At 41.0% G+C, this 17,500-nt stretch overlaps 1 protein-coding gene across 11 annotated transcripts in view; it reads right to left on the reverse strand.

Annotated features, from left to right (window-relative positions):
• Positions 1–188: 188 nt before the first annotated feature.
• The window catches only part of qki2 (QKI, KH domain containing, RNA binding 2), a 69,156-nt gene continuing 51,844 nt past the window's right edge, over positions 189–17,500 (reverse strand). The window contains exons 5-10 of one of the 11 annotated variants that reach the window (XM_063221593.1): positions 14,309–14,396; positions 12,711–12,776; positions 11,686–11,825; positions 11,378–11,555; positions 8,053–8,127; positions 189–3,152 (exon numbers count right to left, since the gene is read on the reverse strand). In XM_063221593.1, coding sequence (XP_063077663.1) covers positions 3,136–3,152; positions 8,053–8,127; positions 11,378–11,555; positions 11,686–11,825; positions 12,711–12,776; positions 14,309–14,396 — 564 coding nt within the window. In that variant the 3' untranslated portion in view covers positions 189–3,135. Of the gene's footprint in view, positions 3,153–3,548; positions 9,643–11,377; positions 11,556–11,685; positions 11,826–12,710; positions 12,777–14,308; positions 14,397–17,500 lie in introns of those variants that run through there. The other 10 variants (XM_063221583.1, XM_063221584.1, XR_010038644.1 and 7 more) reach the window with 10 other exon arrangements.

Genomic DNA, 17,500 nt, shown 5'->3' on the forward strand with positions numbered 1-17,500 from the left:
GTGTGTAGTGAGATACAAAAACCAAGCATTGGTTTTCCCCTGGATTCTCTATAATGCCTAAATGGAGACTGAACAACCTGATTGTGTCTTCCTTTGAGATGAAAAGTCAGTGTCTAAAAAGCATCAGACCAGGCCTTCAGATATTTTGATTTTGAATGAGAAGTGACACAATTAATTGTATCAAAAACCACAGTGTTTTTCTCTGTCTTCAAATGTATATAATTCTGTTGGTCATTATTTGCTGGGGCTGGCTTTCCTGGCTACTTTGAATCTTTTTTTTTTATTGATTTTTTTCTGGAAGAAATTCAGGGTGCATTCAGTCTGACTTGACGGAACTGTCCACAACCAACTTTCAAAGTACAATTTGGAAGACAACGAAGGTTGAATGAAGTGGTGATGGACTGCAACAGATACAGTATATGCGAGTTGCATAGCTCAAAAACACTGAATCACAGGTAGCACTGGAATCCAGCTGGTATTAAGGCAAAAAATACTGTACACACTGTATTGTATCAAGGAAACACAAATTAGCGTTTGTAAATGTGGGCATTTACGATGTAGACTGTATATTGACAGTAACCCCAAAATGTCTTTCCTGTTGGTTCAAATCAATCAAAAAGAAAAGGTTACCTTTTTGTGGGATTTGTTTTTGTAACAGTTGCTGATATATCCTTGCAAAGCAAACTCGTAAACAGAGTTTTGTCTTGCAAAGTTCTAATTGACTGGATCCCTAAGAGGGATCAACGGACGTCTATCATATTGCTGGATTGAGCTACAACCAAACAGAATACTGATTCTGAAGATGCATGTGTTGCGCTCATGTTTCATTGGTGACAGCCGACTGACTTCAGTTCTATAGACTTCTAGAATTCTTTAGACTGTAGATATTCACAGAATTCTATGCAACGTCACAGTGTGGGCTGGCACAGGCTAATATCTGAGACTTTAGTGAGTCAAAGCTTTCACTACCGGAGGGGTTCAATGTGGTATGAGTTAAACCATTACACTCCTGCAGTACCTCAGTCAGAGTAATGATCAAAACCAGGTTGATAAAGTTAGGCCTATGTGCACAGCCCCATAACACAATGCCAGAAGTTAATCACCACACTTTGAGTTTGTGATTTCAAAAACATGCACAATCTGCATGTATACCTCTATTCGCGTCTACCCTTCTCCGTGATCATGGATAACACTTCCAGTCAAATGTTAGGCAGCTTTGAGCTGTATACTGCATGTTGAAGGGTCAGCGGCAAAATTGGGACAAAATAAAATCGCATAAAAAAAATGTATGTAACAAAAACCATAGGCCTACTGTGAAATGCAAGGCTACTGTTTGTGTTGCCTCTTGAATTCCCAGCACCTGCGTTTTCTAGTCAACACATGGAACAAATTTGGCAATAAGAGAGGGCTGGTTTGGCATCAGATTTAAAACAGATGGCTTCAAAAAGAAGAAAAAAAGAAAAGCAAAAAACAGTTTAGTCCCTCCTTCCATAAAGCTTCAGATATTTTGTTTACTGAAGCATTTTTACTCAGTGCATGAGTAGTGCAATCCAAAAAAATTGCACATAGTAGTACTTTGTTGTCTCTTATTTTGAATTAATTAGTTAGGAGATTAACCTGATATGTTGTTAGAATCACACCCTTGGGACATTAAAAAAAATCCACAATCGTGTGTAAAACATAAGGCACTTCTTCAGATTATTCTTGTCACTGACAAAATGTTTGATTAAAAAAACAATTAAAAAGGTTGTTTTGGTCTCTTAAAAATGTCCTCGTCAATTCAAAGAATGGAAGAAAGAAAGGTCTCCATCTCTGGTTCATCGAAACACCTTCAAGAATACTGACGTTTTGATACAAAAGGATTGCGTTGAGAAAAATATACTCTCCTATTTCTCTTCTATAGCACCTCAGTATCAAAAGTGATGCTTGTGTCAAGCACTAATGTTTCGCTGTTTGTTTGCTTGTTTATTTCCTGTCATGTGATGTGTGTGTTTGTGTGTGTGTGTGTGCAGATGAGATGGCTGAGAAGTGGACGAAAGCATGGCTTATACATCCCATTGTTTGAATTCAAAATCACAGAAAATATTATTGGAAGAAATCAGGACATGTTTGTGAATTAGTGTTGACCTTTGGGCTCAACCAGCTCAAAAGTTCTCCTCTTTCTCTCACTCTTGCGCGCGGACACACACACACACTGGTCTCTCTACCCTGGTCCCACCCAAAGCCCACCTGAAATACCTGTGTGTGTGTGCGTGTGCATGTGTGTGTATGTGTGTGTGTGTGCGCGTGCGTGAAATATGATGTACTGCTTTCAGGACAGGCATTTTTTTCATTCAGAACACTTGGCAGGTAGACCATGAAGAACACACCACAAACATGGGTCATGTGTGTTAATCCGGACAATGTGCGTTAATCTGGCCCTGTGTGTGTGTGTGTGTGTGTGTGTGTGTGTGTGTGTGTGTGTGTGTACCTTTGTGTAATGAGTGGTCATCATCCCTACCTCCTCATATCCCTTCCCCTATGGAAACAGTATAGTGCATGTCTGGTGTGTGTGTGCGCATGTGTGTGTGTGTGTGTGTGTGTGTGTCTCAGTGTGTGATCCCATATGTTCTTGCGCTCTCTGACTGTATGAAGGCATAATAGTCCAGTGCCATCTTAGAGTGTATGACAGTGAAAGCATTTGTTTCCTTGTTTCTGATTGTTTGTGGTTTTGTGCAAGTGTGTGTATGTGTGTGTTTGTGTGTGTGTGTGTTTCTTCTTATAGAGTGTCTGTGTGTGTTGGCAGATGACTCGGTTGTCTCAGAGGAAGGTCTTACTCTCTCGTGAGGATGTTGAGGGGGGGGAGGCTGGGGGGAGTAGGTAGGTAGGCAGAGGATGAATGGGGTTGGGGGGGCTCACCAGGCTGCTTGCTTGTTGGGTGTTAAGCGGGTAAAGCTGCGTCCTGGTTGGCTCGCTCGCCAATGCGACCCCGCCCCCTGAGCCAAGAGCCGACCAACCGCGAGACAGACAAGCGAAGAGTGACGAGCGGCGAAGTCAAGAGAACTGGTCAGCAGGCAGGCAATGGTCAGGTCGTCAGAAGGTCATTGGGAGTTCAAGGTCATTGGGTGAAGAGTTCAGGGGTCAGAAGGTCAAAGGTTAGTTGCCGGTGGCGGCTGGGTGGTTAGAAGAAATCAATTTAAAAATAAAGAATAAAAATAAATGAAAAAGACGGACATAAAAAAGAAGGGGGAAAATAATAAATGACAAAAAAGGGAGGGGAGGGAAGGGGGGGGACGAACAAACAGAAAAGGAGACAAAAAGAAAAAAGATAGAAAAAAGGAGATTAGTTTCAGCTAGTGACGGTCGGATGACAACATGACAAAAACTACACCACAGCTACAGTGTAGAATACCCCACCCCCACCACCCCATTTACTGCATAGCTACAGAAATGGCTAACAACACAGCAGGGAAAGTTCTTAATAAAATCATGAAAGCCTCATGATTTCACCCCACAAACCCCACTCCCACACCCCCCCTTCCCCCCCTCCCGCACTTTTAATGTGAAAAATGTTAAAGAAGCAAAAGGTTCAGATCAATTATGGAGTTCCAATGGATTGAAATGGCACTACGAATGGTTAGTAGCAGTCAACAGACATCTGACAGATCGACTAAAAAAAACAAAAGGAGACAAGAAAGGTGGAAAGCTAAAGTGACACAAAAGCAGCTGTTCATAGCGAGCCAAATCAATATGGAAACATGGAGGATTGTGGGAGAAAATAAACCGATTCGGTAATAATTATCCTCTGACTGCTAGTAAGCATTAGGGTGCCATCCCAGGATCTCAAAGCATAAAAGCAACTAGTGATGATGAGGATGAGCTGTTGTTACCAAGGTGATTTAAGGGTGAGGAAGAAATACAGAATCAATGCTAATATGCTATTATTATTAACTATTATTTTTGTCGGCTGAACAAACTTTAACTTATACTTTCGTGGAGTTGTTTTTTCCAAGTCTTGGAAACTTTATTGCTTTTCATTTTTGTTCTATTTACAAACAGTATGAAAACATGATGCTAATCATACAAGGCAGCGCTAAAAAAAGACAAAAACAAAAAAAATCTTCTTTTCTTGCAGAGATGTGGCTAAAAGGAAAAAGGCTATCACACAAGCGAAAACTACTTTCAAGACTCACCAACATAAATCTGGGAATATAAGATAGAAAATAAAACTTCATACCAATACTGAGTCATTTCATATAACACCCTGCAAAGTGGAATCCCCCCCACCCACTCACCCGCCCGCATCTCCCCTAATATAAAGGAAATACTTTGCACGACATAAGAATGTTGGGAATACGAAAGGAATATGTCTATCTTGCCTACGAAGATCCCTCTAGCATATTGTTGCTACTTTAAAGTTGCAAATACAATAAACATCTGGTGAATCATAACTGCTTTTTGTCTTTATAGTGACGCACATAATTTTCATAAACTTTTTTTTCTTTAAAAAGAACCACACAGGTATATACTATTTTCTTTTTTTTCTGAAATCACATGACATCAACAATAGCATCATCAACCACATGAAATGATGGAAGCTTACAGTAAAACAAACAAACAAACAAATAAACAGAAATAGACAACAAAACAACAAAAAATAAAAATTGTGGAATAGTTCTCTGTCTAAACTTTATTCGCTCTCTCTCTCATGTTTTTCGTGCAGCTCTCTCATCGTCTGTCTTTCTATGAGGTCTCTGAGTTTCTGTATATATATATTTTTCATTTCTCTCCCTCGATCACTCTTAGCTCTTCCGTATGTGCCCTGTCTGTCTGAAGACAGACTGGAGCTGGCAATGTCTATTTCTCATTTTCTCAGTGCAAAGTTCATATTTGTGCCGTATAATTTTTTGGCAGCACTTCACGAGAACCTTTCAGCATAAGAGTGACATAATCATGCACTAAATACAGCCCAACGCAGATCATAGCTCATAACTCATGTCTTGAGGCGCTCTATAACTGCCCAGTGATGGAGAATGGATGACATCATGTCAGTGGTCAATCTCTTGACCACAATCTGCTATGGCATTCAGAAAATTCAGAAAGCAATCCTGACCTATATTTTTACAATGGCAATGTAATGGCATCCAACTGTTATTCAACAGTGACCAGAACCAATAATAGGACAGGACTTAAGGGAATGATGAAATCTATTGCATGATTTTGTCACTCTTATGAGAAAGTACTCCAGTCAAGTGTTACCTTTTTAAAATTCTCTTTCAACAGGGCCTGGCATCCGATAGCATCTGAGTAGAGTACAATAGCACCGCTTATTTCGTTAGATATAATTGGTCACAAGAACTGTGGAACCTTCTGATTGGTCAATTCCCAGCCGAGCAACCAGGAAGTGTACAGAGTGACTTAACAACAAAGTGTGAAAAGTTATATAAGTATGTGTCAGGGCAAAGAGGGGTGAAACGTGTCAGGCCAACGGATGCCAGTCCCTGTTAAATATAATACCCTTCATGATTCGAGTGAAATGGATCTGGTGTGAAAACTGCCCAAGCTTTTATGGCCAATTCCCGACCTGAATTGCAGAAGCATCTCTTCTTTTTATATGTAAACGAGATCTTTGAAGCGTGTCTTTGTGAGTGGATAGGGCCTGTGACTTCAAGCCTAACTAATCTGGTTATTATGTTCTTTTTGGCATTTTTGTTTGTTTCCATGAATACAATTTTAACACGCGTCCTACGCATCATTCCCAAGCCACGTTTTGTGTCAAAGGAACGAGACGGCATCTCACGGAGCCAATTTGGCATTTTGGTGCTATCTTGGGATTTGGGCAAAACAAGACGCATAGCAAACTCTATGTTGATCTCAAGAGCTGTTTGCTGCTTATTTGTCTGTAAACCAAGCTTACAATATACTGAAACCCACAGACTATCTGTATCACACAAGCCTCAGGCTACTGCTAGTGGAGTAAAAATTTCAGACGACTTACACTGAAACAAAAAGCAAAACCTCTAGGGCAGTTTTGCTGAACCAGATCGATTTCACCGTTTGTGCAATTTTAACCATTGTTTCTCATTAATTGGGTCAGTTTATATAGAATATATATAAATGTGTTTTCTCCATTACATCGTTAAGATTGTGTTAAGATCTTATAATACTAACGTCACATAAGCTTTGCTGTCATCCATCAGTAGATTTTCAAATGTAACTCTCTCTCTCTTTTTTATATAAATGAGCATTTATTTTATTTTATATATGTACAGTTTTGGCACGTTGACGGTGTTCCAAAAATGAGTACTACTTAAACGTCTGTTACAGAGCCCTCTCAAAGCTGGAACTGTGAATCCCTTAGACTTGTGTTTTAACGGTTACGTTAGGAATGCAGTAGGCTGTACATGACTTGTCGAAAAGAAAAAAAGTGCTGCGATCTTTAAAGACTGTCTTTGCCACAAGGTAATGATAAAAAAGAACTAATCGGTTTAAAAAGCAAAACAATAAAATGAAACAAAAAAAAAACAGTCAATGAAAAAAGGACAACGGAATAAAACATGAATGCAAGCCAATCTGACAACAAAAAAATAATCAAATGAATCATACAATGCAAAGACAATGTATAAATAAAAAATGTTGAAAAGAACATTAGACAATGCATATACAATGGAAAAGAAGCATGTTTGTGTGTTTGTATACACGTGTGTGTTTCTGTTAAAGGTGGATAATTTGAACATTGGGGAGATAGACTGGAGTGGTACTCTGCAGTCTTTGAAAGCCATAGAATGTACTGTTCCTTTTTTGTTCCCTTTTCAATTTGTAAAGGTGGCTGGCTTGGTCTTGTGACGACACAACCCAAATGGAGAGATAAAGTATGTGATCACTCCAAAGATGAGACAGGGCATGTGAAAAACCTTGTAAAAACTGGTTGAGGCTGTCAACATGGTAGGGTGTTTGAGAGGGAAGCTTCATGTGTGGGGGTAAATAATTGTTTTGTGTAAGCCCTACAAGTTCATTTAAGATAAGAAATATAAGGATAACAAGGTCAAAGGCCGTTGGTATGGTAACTGGAGGAGGTGAGGGAAGGCGAGGGGGAGTTTTTACATGTTGCAGTGAAGTATGTCTTCCTCCTCCTCTCCTCCTCAACTCCCTGCAAGTCACAAGGCTGTCACACATCAAAATAACTGCTCTGATAACTAGCTGTCAAGGGCCATATCATAGAGGCAACATGCGCCTGGTCAACATGCGTCTTGTCAGTTTTTTGTAACTATCTATTAGGGGTCACATATTATCCATGGGGGACTTGAAAGATGGCTATTAAAATGACAATTTTTGTGGCCACTTTGATCACCATCTGGTTTGTTTTTATTGTGTACCCATGTTTATTTTGACTGGCCCTGACATGCAAGCAGTCGAAACAGGACAGTCCTGTCTAGTGTATCTAGGGATATCTACAGTATGCAACTGTTTTAGATCTCAAAAATAAATGGCATAGATAGACCTCAAAGACGCCACAAAAAAGTCAAAGTCATTCTTCACTTCAATTTGGGTCATGTCTCCCCTCAACCAACCACCAGTACAAGCTGTAGTCTGCAAATTCGGAATGTATATGATGTTTACGTGGTAATTGGAATGTTCCCCATAAAACAGCTGGGCAGATATGGCCCATCTCTGGTAGAATGTTTTACACTGCCTCGCCACTCCAGGCCTGGTGCCAAGTCTATGATGGAGATTATGGCTGGCTTTGTGAGTGTATCCAATTCAATTTAAGTGTGGCGGGAATGCATGAGAATGCTGTTCAAAATGATACAGAGGTCTTGTCGAGCTTATAAATAAGACCTCAAATCCAAAGTGTAGCAACACGAGGCAATCTACAGTTAAGACGTAACGTGAATAATGTTTCCCCCAAAAAAACACAAACCTGGGGAAAAAACACATGTAAAGAATACACACACATACACACTCTCTTTCCGTCTCTTTTTTTGTTTCAAAGAAAAACCAACACTAACACACAAATTCAAACAACACTGAAATGGCATAAACCACACAAGAGAAGACTTGAGCTAAACTAACCTCGATCGGCAGTCACAACCCTTTGGTAGGGGTGGACGCGCATATCGTGCCTTCGAACTTTAGTAGTCATGGCGCCTGCTCGCATGGTAACGGGATTACCCAACAACGACGACAAAGAAAAACAAGAGGGAATGAGATTAGGCAGAAGAAAAATCATTTCAGAAAAAAACACACACACACCAAATAAACAACACACACACTAACACACACACATGCACAAACACATGGTCAGTATTGGTCAGAGAATAAAAGGCGACACTACAGGGTTTCCCCCCCCAATTCACTCACAAACAAGGCGAAAAAATAAAACAAAACATATGGTAGATCTATCATATCATCAAGCAAAACTTGTGAAAAATAATAAGCAAAAAAGAGAAAACGTAAAACCAAAAAAAAAAACAATGCACAGGTAAGGCACAAGAGAAAACAATCACACTTTCAATAAAGACTCTGGGATTGGAATATAACACCGCAGAAAAGGTCTGGAGAGTGTGTTTGTGGATCTCAACACACCAAGGAATGAGTTAAAAGTGTGTATCATTAAATAGGCACATAATAAAGTAGTGTTCCCTGGTACGAAATTGTCAACAACAACACAAAATCCAGGCCATCCACCTGCACAGGCTGTCATATAGCCCTTAAGTTGACATTTTAGTTGTCTTATTTCTGGATCATTAAGCCCATATAAAGTTAAGTCACTTGTCCAGTTACATAGTTTTTGTCCAGTCTCAATCCAGTTTCATCCACTGATTTTGCATCAGTTTGTCACATTATAGGGCTGATGTTTAATGGGAGTTTAGAGTTACAAATATGTATAAATCTCTGTAAAATTACAATTTTAAGTTTTAACGTTTTTTTTTTAAGTTTCGTCAAGAATATTGCCATAGTGTACTCTATCAATCACAACTTCCCCCACCTCCCTCATGGAATTTCGGAGAATCCCAACGAGCACAATATATTTCAATCACAATATATAATCTCAGTAGTATAAGTGCTGAGGCGTTCTTCAATTACCTGGTATATAACAAACTTAATGAAATAAAATTATCCCCGTTTCTGAGATCCCCAAACAGTCACACACGCCAGCCCAGTCTGCAGTGTTTTCAACTGTCCACATTCAGCTCTACCGACTAAATAGAAAGCTTAATGAGAGCGTCAATACATCAGTTTAGATCAAAAAATATATAGTTTAAAAATTATCGCTTCATTTTTGTCATTGTTTTTAATCCATGAGTCATCATTAGACATATAAAGAGATGAATTAAGTGTAATCTCCATGGTTACTGCCAGTGTAAACATCAGTAGTAATTAGCTTTATTCGTCTGTCTGTCCCTCTGCCTGCCTGACTAACAGACTGACTTGATGCTACGTCTGTATTCGCTTTCACACGTTTGTTTGCTTAATAAGTATTTGTTTTACGTTCATTCATTCGTTTATTCATTTTGTATGTTCGTTCGTTCTTTTGTTCATTTTCCAGGCAGCTGTAGAAACAAAACATGCATTAACACTCTGGGCAGAGGCGAGCTGAGCTGAGCTCGGCGCTAGGTGACGGTTGCTAGCGTTACTAGCCCTTGGTGGGGAAGGCCATACCTGAAGGGAGAGAAAGGATGGAGGCCATTAGTCCAGCTGACCAATACACTAGTGCTCAGACTCAGAAGAACTAACTGACATCAGCTTCAACCAAACAATGTACATACAAACAATTAGTCAAGAGAGCTAAATGACACCAACTGCTATTGAACTACATAGCTTAGTGTACATAATCAGGGCATCTACGCTAACTCCAATTGCAGCCAACTATAGGTTACGTTCTGCATTATATTTCATATTACGACCCATGTTTACAATTCTATAAGATTTTGCCAGCTTATCTTTTCACAATCGCTTAGATTGCCAATAAACACCCCCCAATGGTGAAACTAAAAACTATAGCCAGCAATCACAACAAAAATGATTATAAAGCAACAAAAACTAGCTACTGTACTGCATATTTGTTAAGCATCGCCTCTCTATATAAAACTGCCTTACAAGCTACAATAGCCATTTTGACTCAAATGGAAAATTTCACTTTATGCCTGCCTATCCACGAGCCATTGTCAAACCCACACCCCCAATTTCAAACTCACACACACAGTCAACTAATTCACACAGTTAAGCAATGTTCACTGTCGACATTTCCATGACTGGAGGGCTTATGACTCCCACACTGCTGGCTATGATAGTAATGCAGGGAGTTTCATGGGACTAGCAATGGGAACATGAAACCAAGGAGTTGGGTCTAGGTAGCGAACAGGGCTTGGCTTTTGCAGAGCAGCACTAAATCCAGTTAATAGACGCCTGTTATATCAAGCTTGATAGCCATGCTCCCCCTACAAAACAAATGCTGGGGCTAGCTTTGTGAACATGGGTCTATTACAGCTTTCGATGTATTGAGATAACAAAGGTGGGACTTCGCTCAAACACAGAGAACCACTAAACCCTGCTGATAGATGTCCATTCTAAGGCATGATGGCAATGCTTCCCCAACACCGCCAACACTGGGGCTAGCTTTCTTAACATGGTTGATGGCTTTAAAGTTATCAACCTATGGATCTATGGGCCTTCACTCAAGCACAGAGCACCACTAAATCCAGTTAAAAATGTGACTGTTAGCATGATAGCTAAACAACCAATTCTAGATCTAGCTTTGGGAATATTTGCGCAATCGAGATTTGAAGCTAAGAGGGCTGAGCTTTCGCTCTTCACTCAAGCACAGAGTGGCACTAAATCCAGTTAAAAGACGCCGCTTATGAGGCATGATAGCAATGTTCTCCCCGCAGTACACAGCCAAACGCTTGCTAGCTTCAGCTCAGTGCCAAATATAAAGGCCGGGTGGCAAAAAGCCACGCCAGCCATGCCAATGCAGGTCAGGGACAAGAGTAAGGCCTAACACAGTTGATTGGCCTGATGACACACACACACACACACACGCACACGCACACGCACACACACACAAACACACACACACACACACACACACACACACACACACACACACACACACACACACACACACAGGCCTTGTCTAACAGATATAATCAGAAATGTACTTTCTTTCACCCACACACAAACCATGCATGGCGACCGTGCATCATGCACATGCACACATTCCTCCACACACACAGGCTGGAAAATGCATGCAGTCTGTCTCACCCACTACCACCACACACACACGCACACACACACACGCGCGCACACGCACACGCACACGCACACACTTTTATTAAAAAAAAGATGACACACACTGAGACAGACACGTGTTTTTGTTTTTAAGATCACCACCCACCAAGGCAGACGGACGTACCTAGCACCCCGCTGGAGTCGATGGGGTACTCGAGGATGGAGGTGGGCGCCAGGGCGTAGGGGTAGTCGTACGGGGCGTAGATGATGCCCGTGGACTCCGGCGACTGTGGCACGATGGTGGTGGCTGGGTGCGGGGTGCCCGCTGGCATGAGGCCGGAGGTCTGGGGTACACGCAGACATAAGAGTGGGAATGCGTTAAAACATGGGTGTCAAACTCCCAAATTGACTGAGGGCCAAAATCAACACACACACACACAGCTGATGTGAAAGTTGAAATGAGTTTAAAGTCACCTGGATCTGCCGGATGAGGGGCATGAGGGTGGGGGCGGTGGGTGCGGGTGCTCGGAGGGCGGCCGAGGGCATCACTGGGGAGGGTCCCGTGATGATGCGAGGAGCCTGGGCAGAGGCTGCCAGGGAGAAGGCCAGGGCTGCTGTGTGGCACACGGACGGACACGTACACACACACACACACACACACACACACACACACACACACACACACACACACACACACACACACACACACACACACGCATACACACACACACACACACACACACACACACACACACACACACACACACACACACACACACACACACACACACACACACACACACAGATGTGTATGCACACATGCATGACGTGTATACAAACATGCACACAAAGACACAAACAGACACACACAGATACATATTTACATGTAGACATATGCAGACATGAGCACAGAAATTCACAGTGGACATACAGTATAAACACAGATATGGTCACAAATATACACATACATGGACACACCCATATATGGACATAAATGAGCATACACAATCACAGGACAAATACAGACAGCTATAATGGTCCACAAAAATATAATTATTAAGATATTATTAATATATTATGACTTGGTCATTGCCTTTCTACAAACCACAACTCCATAGAAGTTAGGGCACTAGGTAAATTGTGAATAATAACAAAAATACTGTCGTTTTCAAAAAATCTGATTCTTACATGGAGAACAATACAAAGAAAACATATCAGCTGTCAAGACTGACAAAAATGATTATTTTGGGGGGATATTCATGAATTTGAAAAATAACACATTTCAAAAGAGTTGGGACGGGGCCAAAAAAGGAAGAAAATGTTGAAGAAGACTGAAAGCAAAACAAAAGACAGCACTTAACAGTTAATGACATTAACCAATGTGATCAATTTTACATAAAAGCAGTGTTAATTCCTGTCTTGGACATGATTTCAACAGCTCAAATGGTAGGTGTATTCCTCATCATGTTTTGCAGTGCTTTCCTTTCTATTATGCTTACAATGAGACAGGTCTTGACCACAAGCCGGCCATTTTATCCCCAGGTTGTCCTTATGATGGAGCCAAACTGTTAGAAAGTAGTAGAAAATGCAAATTGGCCTTATTATGTGGCAATAATTGAAGGCCTCCCTTGAAAATATAATGCCTGAGTGTCTTCTCATGCTGTTTTGAAAACAACATATATCATTCAGCACCATCTTAAACTCTACCGATGAGTGAGAACAGCTTAACCAACGCAGTACTTACTACAGTAGTAAGACTACAGACAATGGATGTTTCATGATCTCATGAGCCTATATTATGATTTTAATGACATAAATGGGTCTTATATACACATAATCAAATAACTAAAAAGGAATTCAAAACTTGATGTAATAGCTATGGTAATTATTCCCTTTACATCTTCAACTCTGAGTGACTCAGCCTCTCTGTGATGGGTTTATACCAAGCCATTCATGTTGTCAGTCAATACAATTCATTTTGAAATGTTCTTCCTTGTGTTGTTTTAGCTTATTCCAATATTTATTGCATTTCACTTGTACTGTCCCAACTTATTTGACACATGTTGCCGTTATCAGAACACATATGTCCTCCAAAACAATATTTTTTTCTCAGTTTTAGCAGTCAATACAGTATGTTGTCTTTACACTACTCTCCATCTAATGACTGGATTAAGTGTTTTGAAAACACTCAATCCAGTGTCCCAACTTCATCTGAGTTTGGGTTTGTAGTAGCAGCATAATTATAACGGACTGTGGCTTTCATCCAGATGGGAGTGCAGCAATCCCACTCATAGTTTGCCGAAAAAACGTTCCTTCACTATATCTTAACAACATAACTTTGGTGATGCCAAAAGTCATAGCCCATTAATCCACACCATTCCACCAGGAGATCGCTGTAATAGTCACTGAAAAGACTTAACTACCATCGTTCTTCACCCCCATGACAGTACACAGGGCCTTTAGTAATACATTACATTGCCATTCTGGGTCACGTGTTACATAACAGATTAAATTATGGGCATTACTGTTTTGTGACAATATGGTTGTAATGATTGTATTTCTCGAAACCATAGTTTCTAACTACGTTGCTACTTTGTTGGTTGCAATGCAATTTCCCATTGGTAACTACCCAAGTTGCTAACTGCTAACAACTACGCTTTCGAGAAATGCACTCCTGAGTTGTATAAAGTAGAAGTAGAAGTACTCTTACAGATGTAATTACAAACACTAGTAAGATATTACAAAGTTGAAAGGTAACACTTAATTTTAGCATTACATCTGTTAGCACTAATTCATATGTTAATGCTTGTATACGGTATAAGTAACTTGTAAAGTATGTAGCAAGCAAAATCAAACATTTGTTAGGCATGTATTCGCAAATGTGTTGTTCATACACAATTAGTAATTTATTACCAATATAACCTTAGTAAGGACCTAACAAATGTTTGATTTTGCTTAGTACATGCCTTACAAATTACTTGTACAGGTGTTAACATTGTATGTATTAGTGCTAATAGATGTAATGCTAAAAACAATGTGTTACCCAACTCTGGTTATAGCTCTGAATGAAAGGGTTAAGTAATGGTGTCATTCTTACGTGACTTGACGTTGGCGTCCCTGTAGGTGCCATTCAAGATGGCCAGCTCCATCAGCTGCATCTTCTTCAGGCTGTCCTCACCTTCGGCCTAGGAGGAAAATCACACACACACACACACACACACACACACACACACACACACACACACACACACACACACACACACACACACACACACACACACACACACACACACACACACACACACACACAGACACACAGACACACACACACGCACGCACGCACGCAAACACACACACACACACACGTACACACACAGAAATAGAAAGTCATAAACATTATGAAACGGCGGTCATACCCACAGATAGTGTAGAGTATTAGTATAGTACATACAGTACACATCGTCCACACACACACACACACACACACACACACACACACACACACACACACACACACACACACACACACACACACACACACACACACACACACACACACACACACACACACACACACACACACACACACACACACACACACACACACACACACACTTACAGTAACACAATTAACAAGCTATACCATGATCCAAAATCAATGCATGCTCAAAGTCTTATTCAATGACTCATAATCACAGAGCATCATAAATATTATAAACCAGACATCAACATAGATACAGAGAGACACAGAGACCCACCCACACCCAACTACTCACAGTATGTACAAACATACAGTACGGTACACACACGCACGCACGCACGCACGCACGCACGCACGCACACACGCACGCATGCACACACACACACATGTGCACACGCACGCACACACACACACAAACGCATGCACGTACGCACGCACATACGCACGTACGCACGCATGCACACTCACTCACACACACACACACACACACACACACACACACACACACACACACACACACACACACACACACACACACACACACACACACACACACACACACACACACACACACAGTAACGCACCACACAGGACATTCCAAACTAGGGCTGTGTGCATGTCTAGAGGTTTTTCCCCTCCAGATGTTGGGAGTGTGAAATGCAGTTCTGAAACAGTTCACACACACGAGCACGCACGCATGAACGCACGCACACACACACACACACACACACACACACACACACACACACACAGACACAGACACACACACACACACACACACACACACACAGACACACACACACACACACACACACACACACACACACACACACACACACACACACACACACACACACACACACACACACACACACACACACACACATCTGGTTGGGATTAGTGGAGGCGTTAACCCAACGTCTCCTCCCATCTACATCTAGATAACCCATAACACACTGCTGCTCAAGACTTATGGGACATTACACACACACACACACACACACACACACACACACACACACACACACACACACACACACACACACACACACACACACACACACACACACACACACACACACACACGGACGCACACAGACGCACACGGACGCACACGCATACATGTTTGCCAACTTCACATGACACACAGAGCCGGCCCGCCCCTTAGGCAGCTTAATTGTTTGCTAAGGGCGCTGGCCATGAGGGGGCGCCACAGCGCCAGAAATTGGGGAGGGAAAAATATCCTTGGTATCATGTTTTTATTTACTATTAATTTCACAGTTTAGAAATACTTAATAATAACAATGACAATGATTCTATATTATTTAAGAGCCTCCCTGCCTCTCCATAAGCTCCATCTGTTGTCTAATCAGACTTTACCTGCAGCTTGGGGAGTTTCGTTTTTTTTTTTTGATGTTGTAAATGCGTCATATCAACCAGCCAAGCTGAAACGTCAGGTCAAATTGGACAATGTCCAAACGTCACATAAAGTGTCCGGTGCTCAGGGGAAGAAAAAAAGGAAAGAAGAAGAGGAGAAACGCAGCAAAGACCGAGGTATGTACAGTAAAGATGATGTCATGATGATTATGTTTCCTTTTACACCAGGAATATTAATTGAGAACGGCAAACTATTAGCACATCATATCGCTAATCAATAACTACTAGCTAGTGCTAACGGCATCTGTTTATGAAAGCAGGGAAACTTTTGTAGTAAAAATACCTGACTGACTTTGATAGAAGGGCCCAAGGCAAGCTGTAATGGGAATTAGTAGTGTAGGACTATCCCTTATCTTCCTCTGTCCATTTATTATCCACCAAGTGTTGTTGCTGTTTAGTAGTGGTAGGGTAGGTCTACCATGTATTTTGACAGCTGGTTAGCTTAACTATGTCCTAGGCTTTAATACTCTGAAAATGCTTATTCCCCACTGCTACATTAGGCTATGGTTGTAAGCCTGCTGTTCATATTATAGTGTTAAACTTTCTTTCTGTGTACATTCCTATATGCAATAATTATATAAGTTATCTTAATAATACTTCAGTTTATTGTTAATTATTTCTTTGCCAGCTTTCTTGATTATTGATATCATACAGTAGGCCTAATGCCAGGCCTACTAATATACAGTAGGCCTACTAATATTTACTGGCATAACAAGCATTTTAGCTATTGTTAATATGCTGGACAATAGTTTAAAAACGTTTTTTTTTCATTTGTCATTTCATGTTCTTTTTGTGTTATCCTTTTATTTGTTGTTTCACATCATTTGCTTGAATAGTGTTTACTTCTCTTTTTTTTCAGATGCTATGCTTCATCCTACCCTTGACAATCCTCCTGTTGCATCCACCTCTTCCACCTCTTCTACCAGCACCAGTGATGCAGCAGCATCAAGCTCCCCAGCTACCTCCACCCTTGCAACCCATTCTGGTGACACAGCAGCATCAAGTGGGTCTCCACTTACAGGTACCTCCACCTGCAACCCAGCCTGGTGACACAGCAGCATCATGCTTTTTTGCACACACACATTTTCCACAAATTCTTAAATAAAAAAATAACAAAACAAAGCTATTTGACTTCTTGAGTATATGCCTCCAGCAGTGTATTTTTTTTGCGATACAAGGGGCGCCATCTAAATTCTTGCCTAGGGCGCCAAATTGGTTAGGGCCGGCCCTGCATGACACACAGACTGTAACACTTTGTTACAGTTTTGTTTGTTTATCTTCACTTTGCTGTCACTTCACATGACAAATATACACACACACACACACACACACACACACACACACACACACACACACACACACACACACACA

This window comes from Engraulis encrasicolus, chromosome 17 (assembly GCF_034702125.1).
Source record: "Engraulis encrasicolus isolate BLACKSEA-1 chromosome 17, IST_EnEncr_1.0, whole genome shotgun sequence".
NCBI lineage: Eukaryota > Metazoa > Chordata > Actinopteri > Clupeiformes > Engraulidae > Engraulis > Engraulis encrasicolus.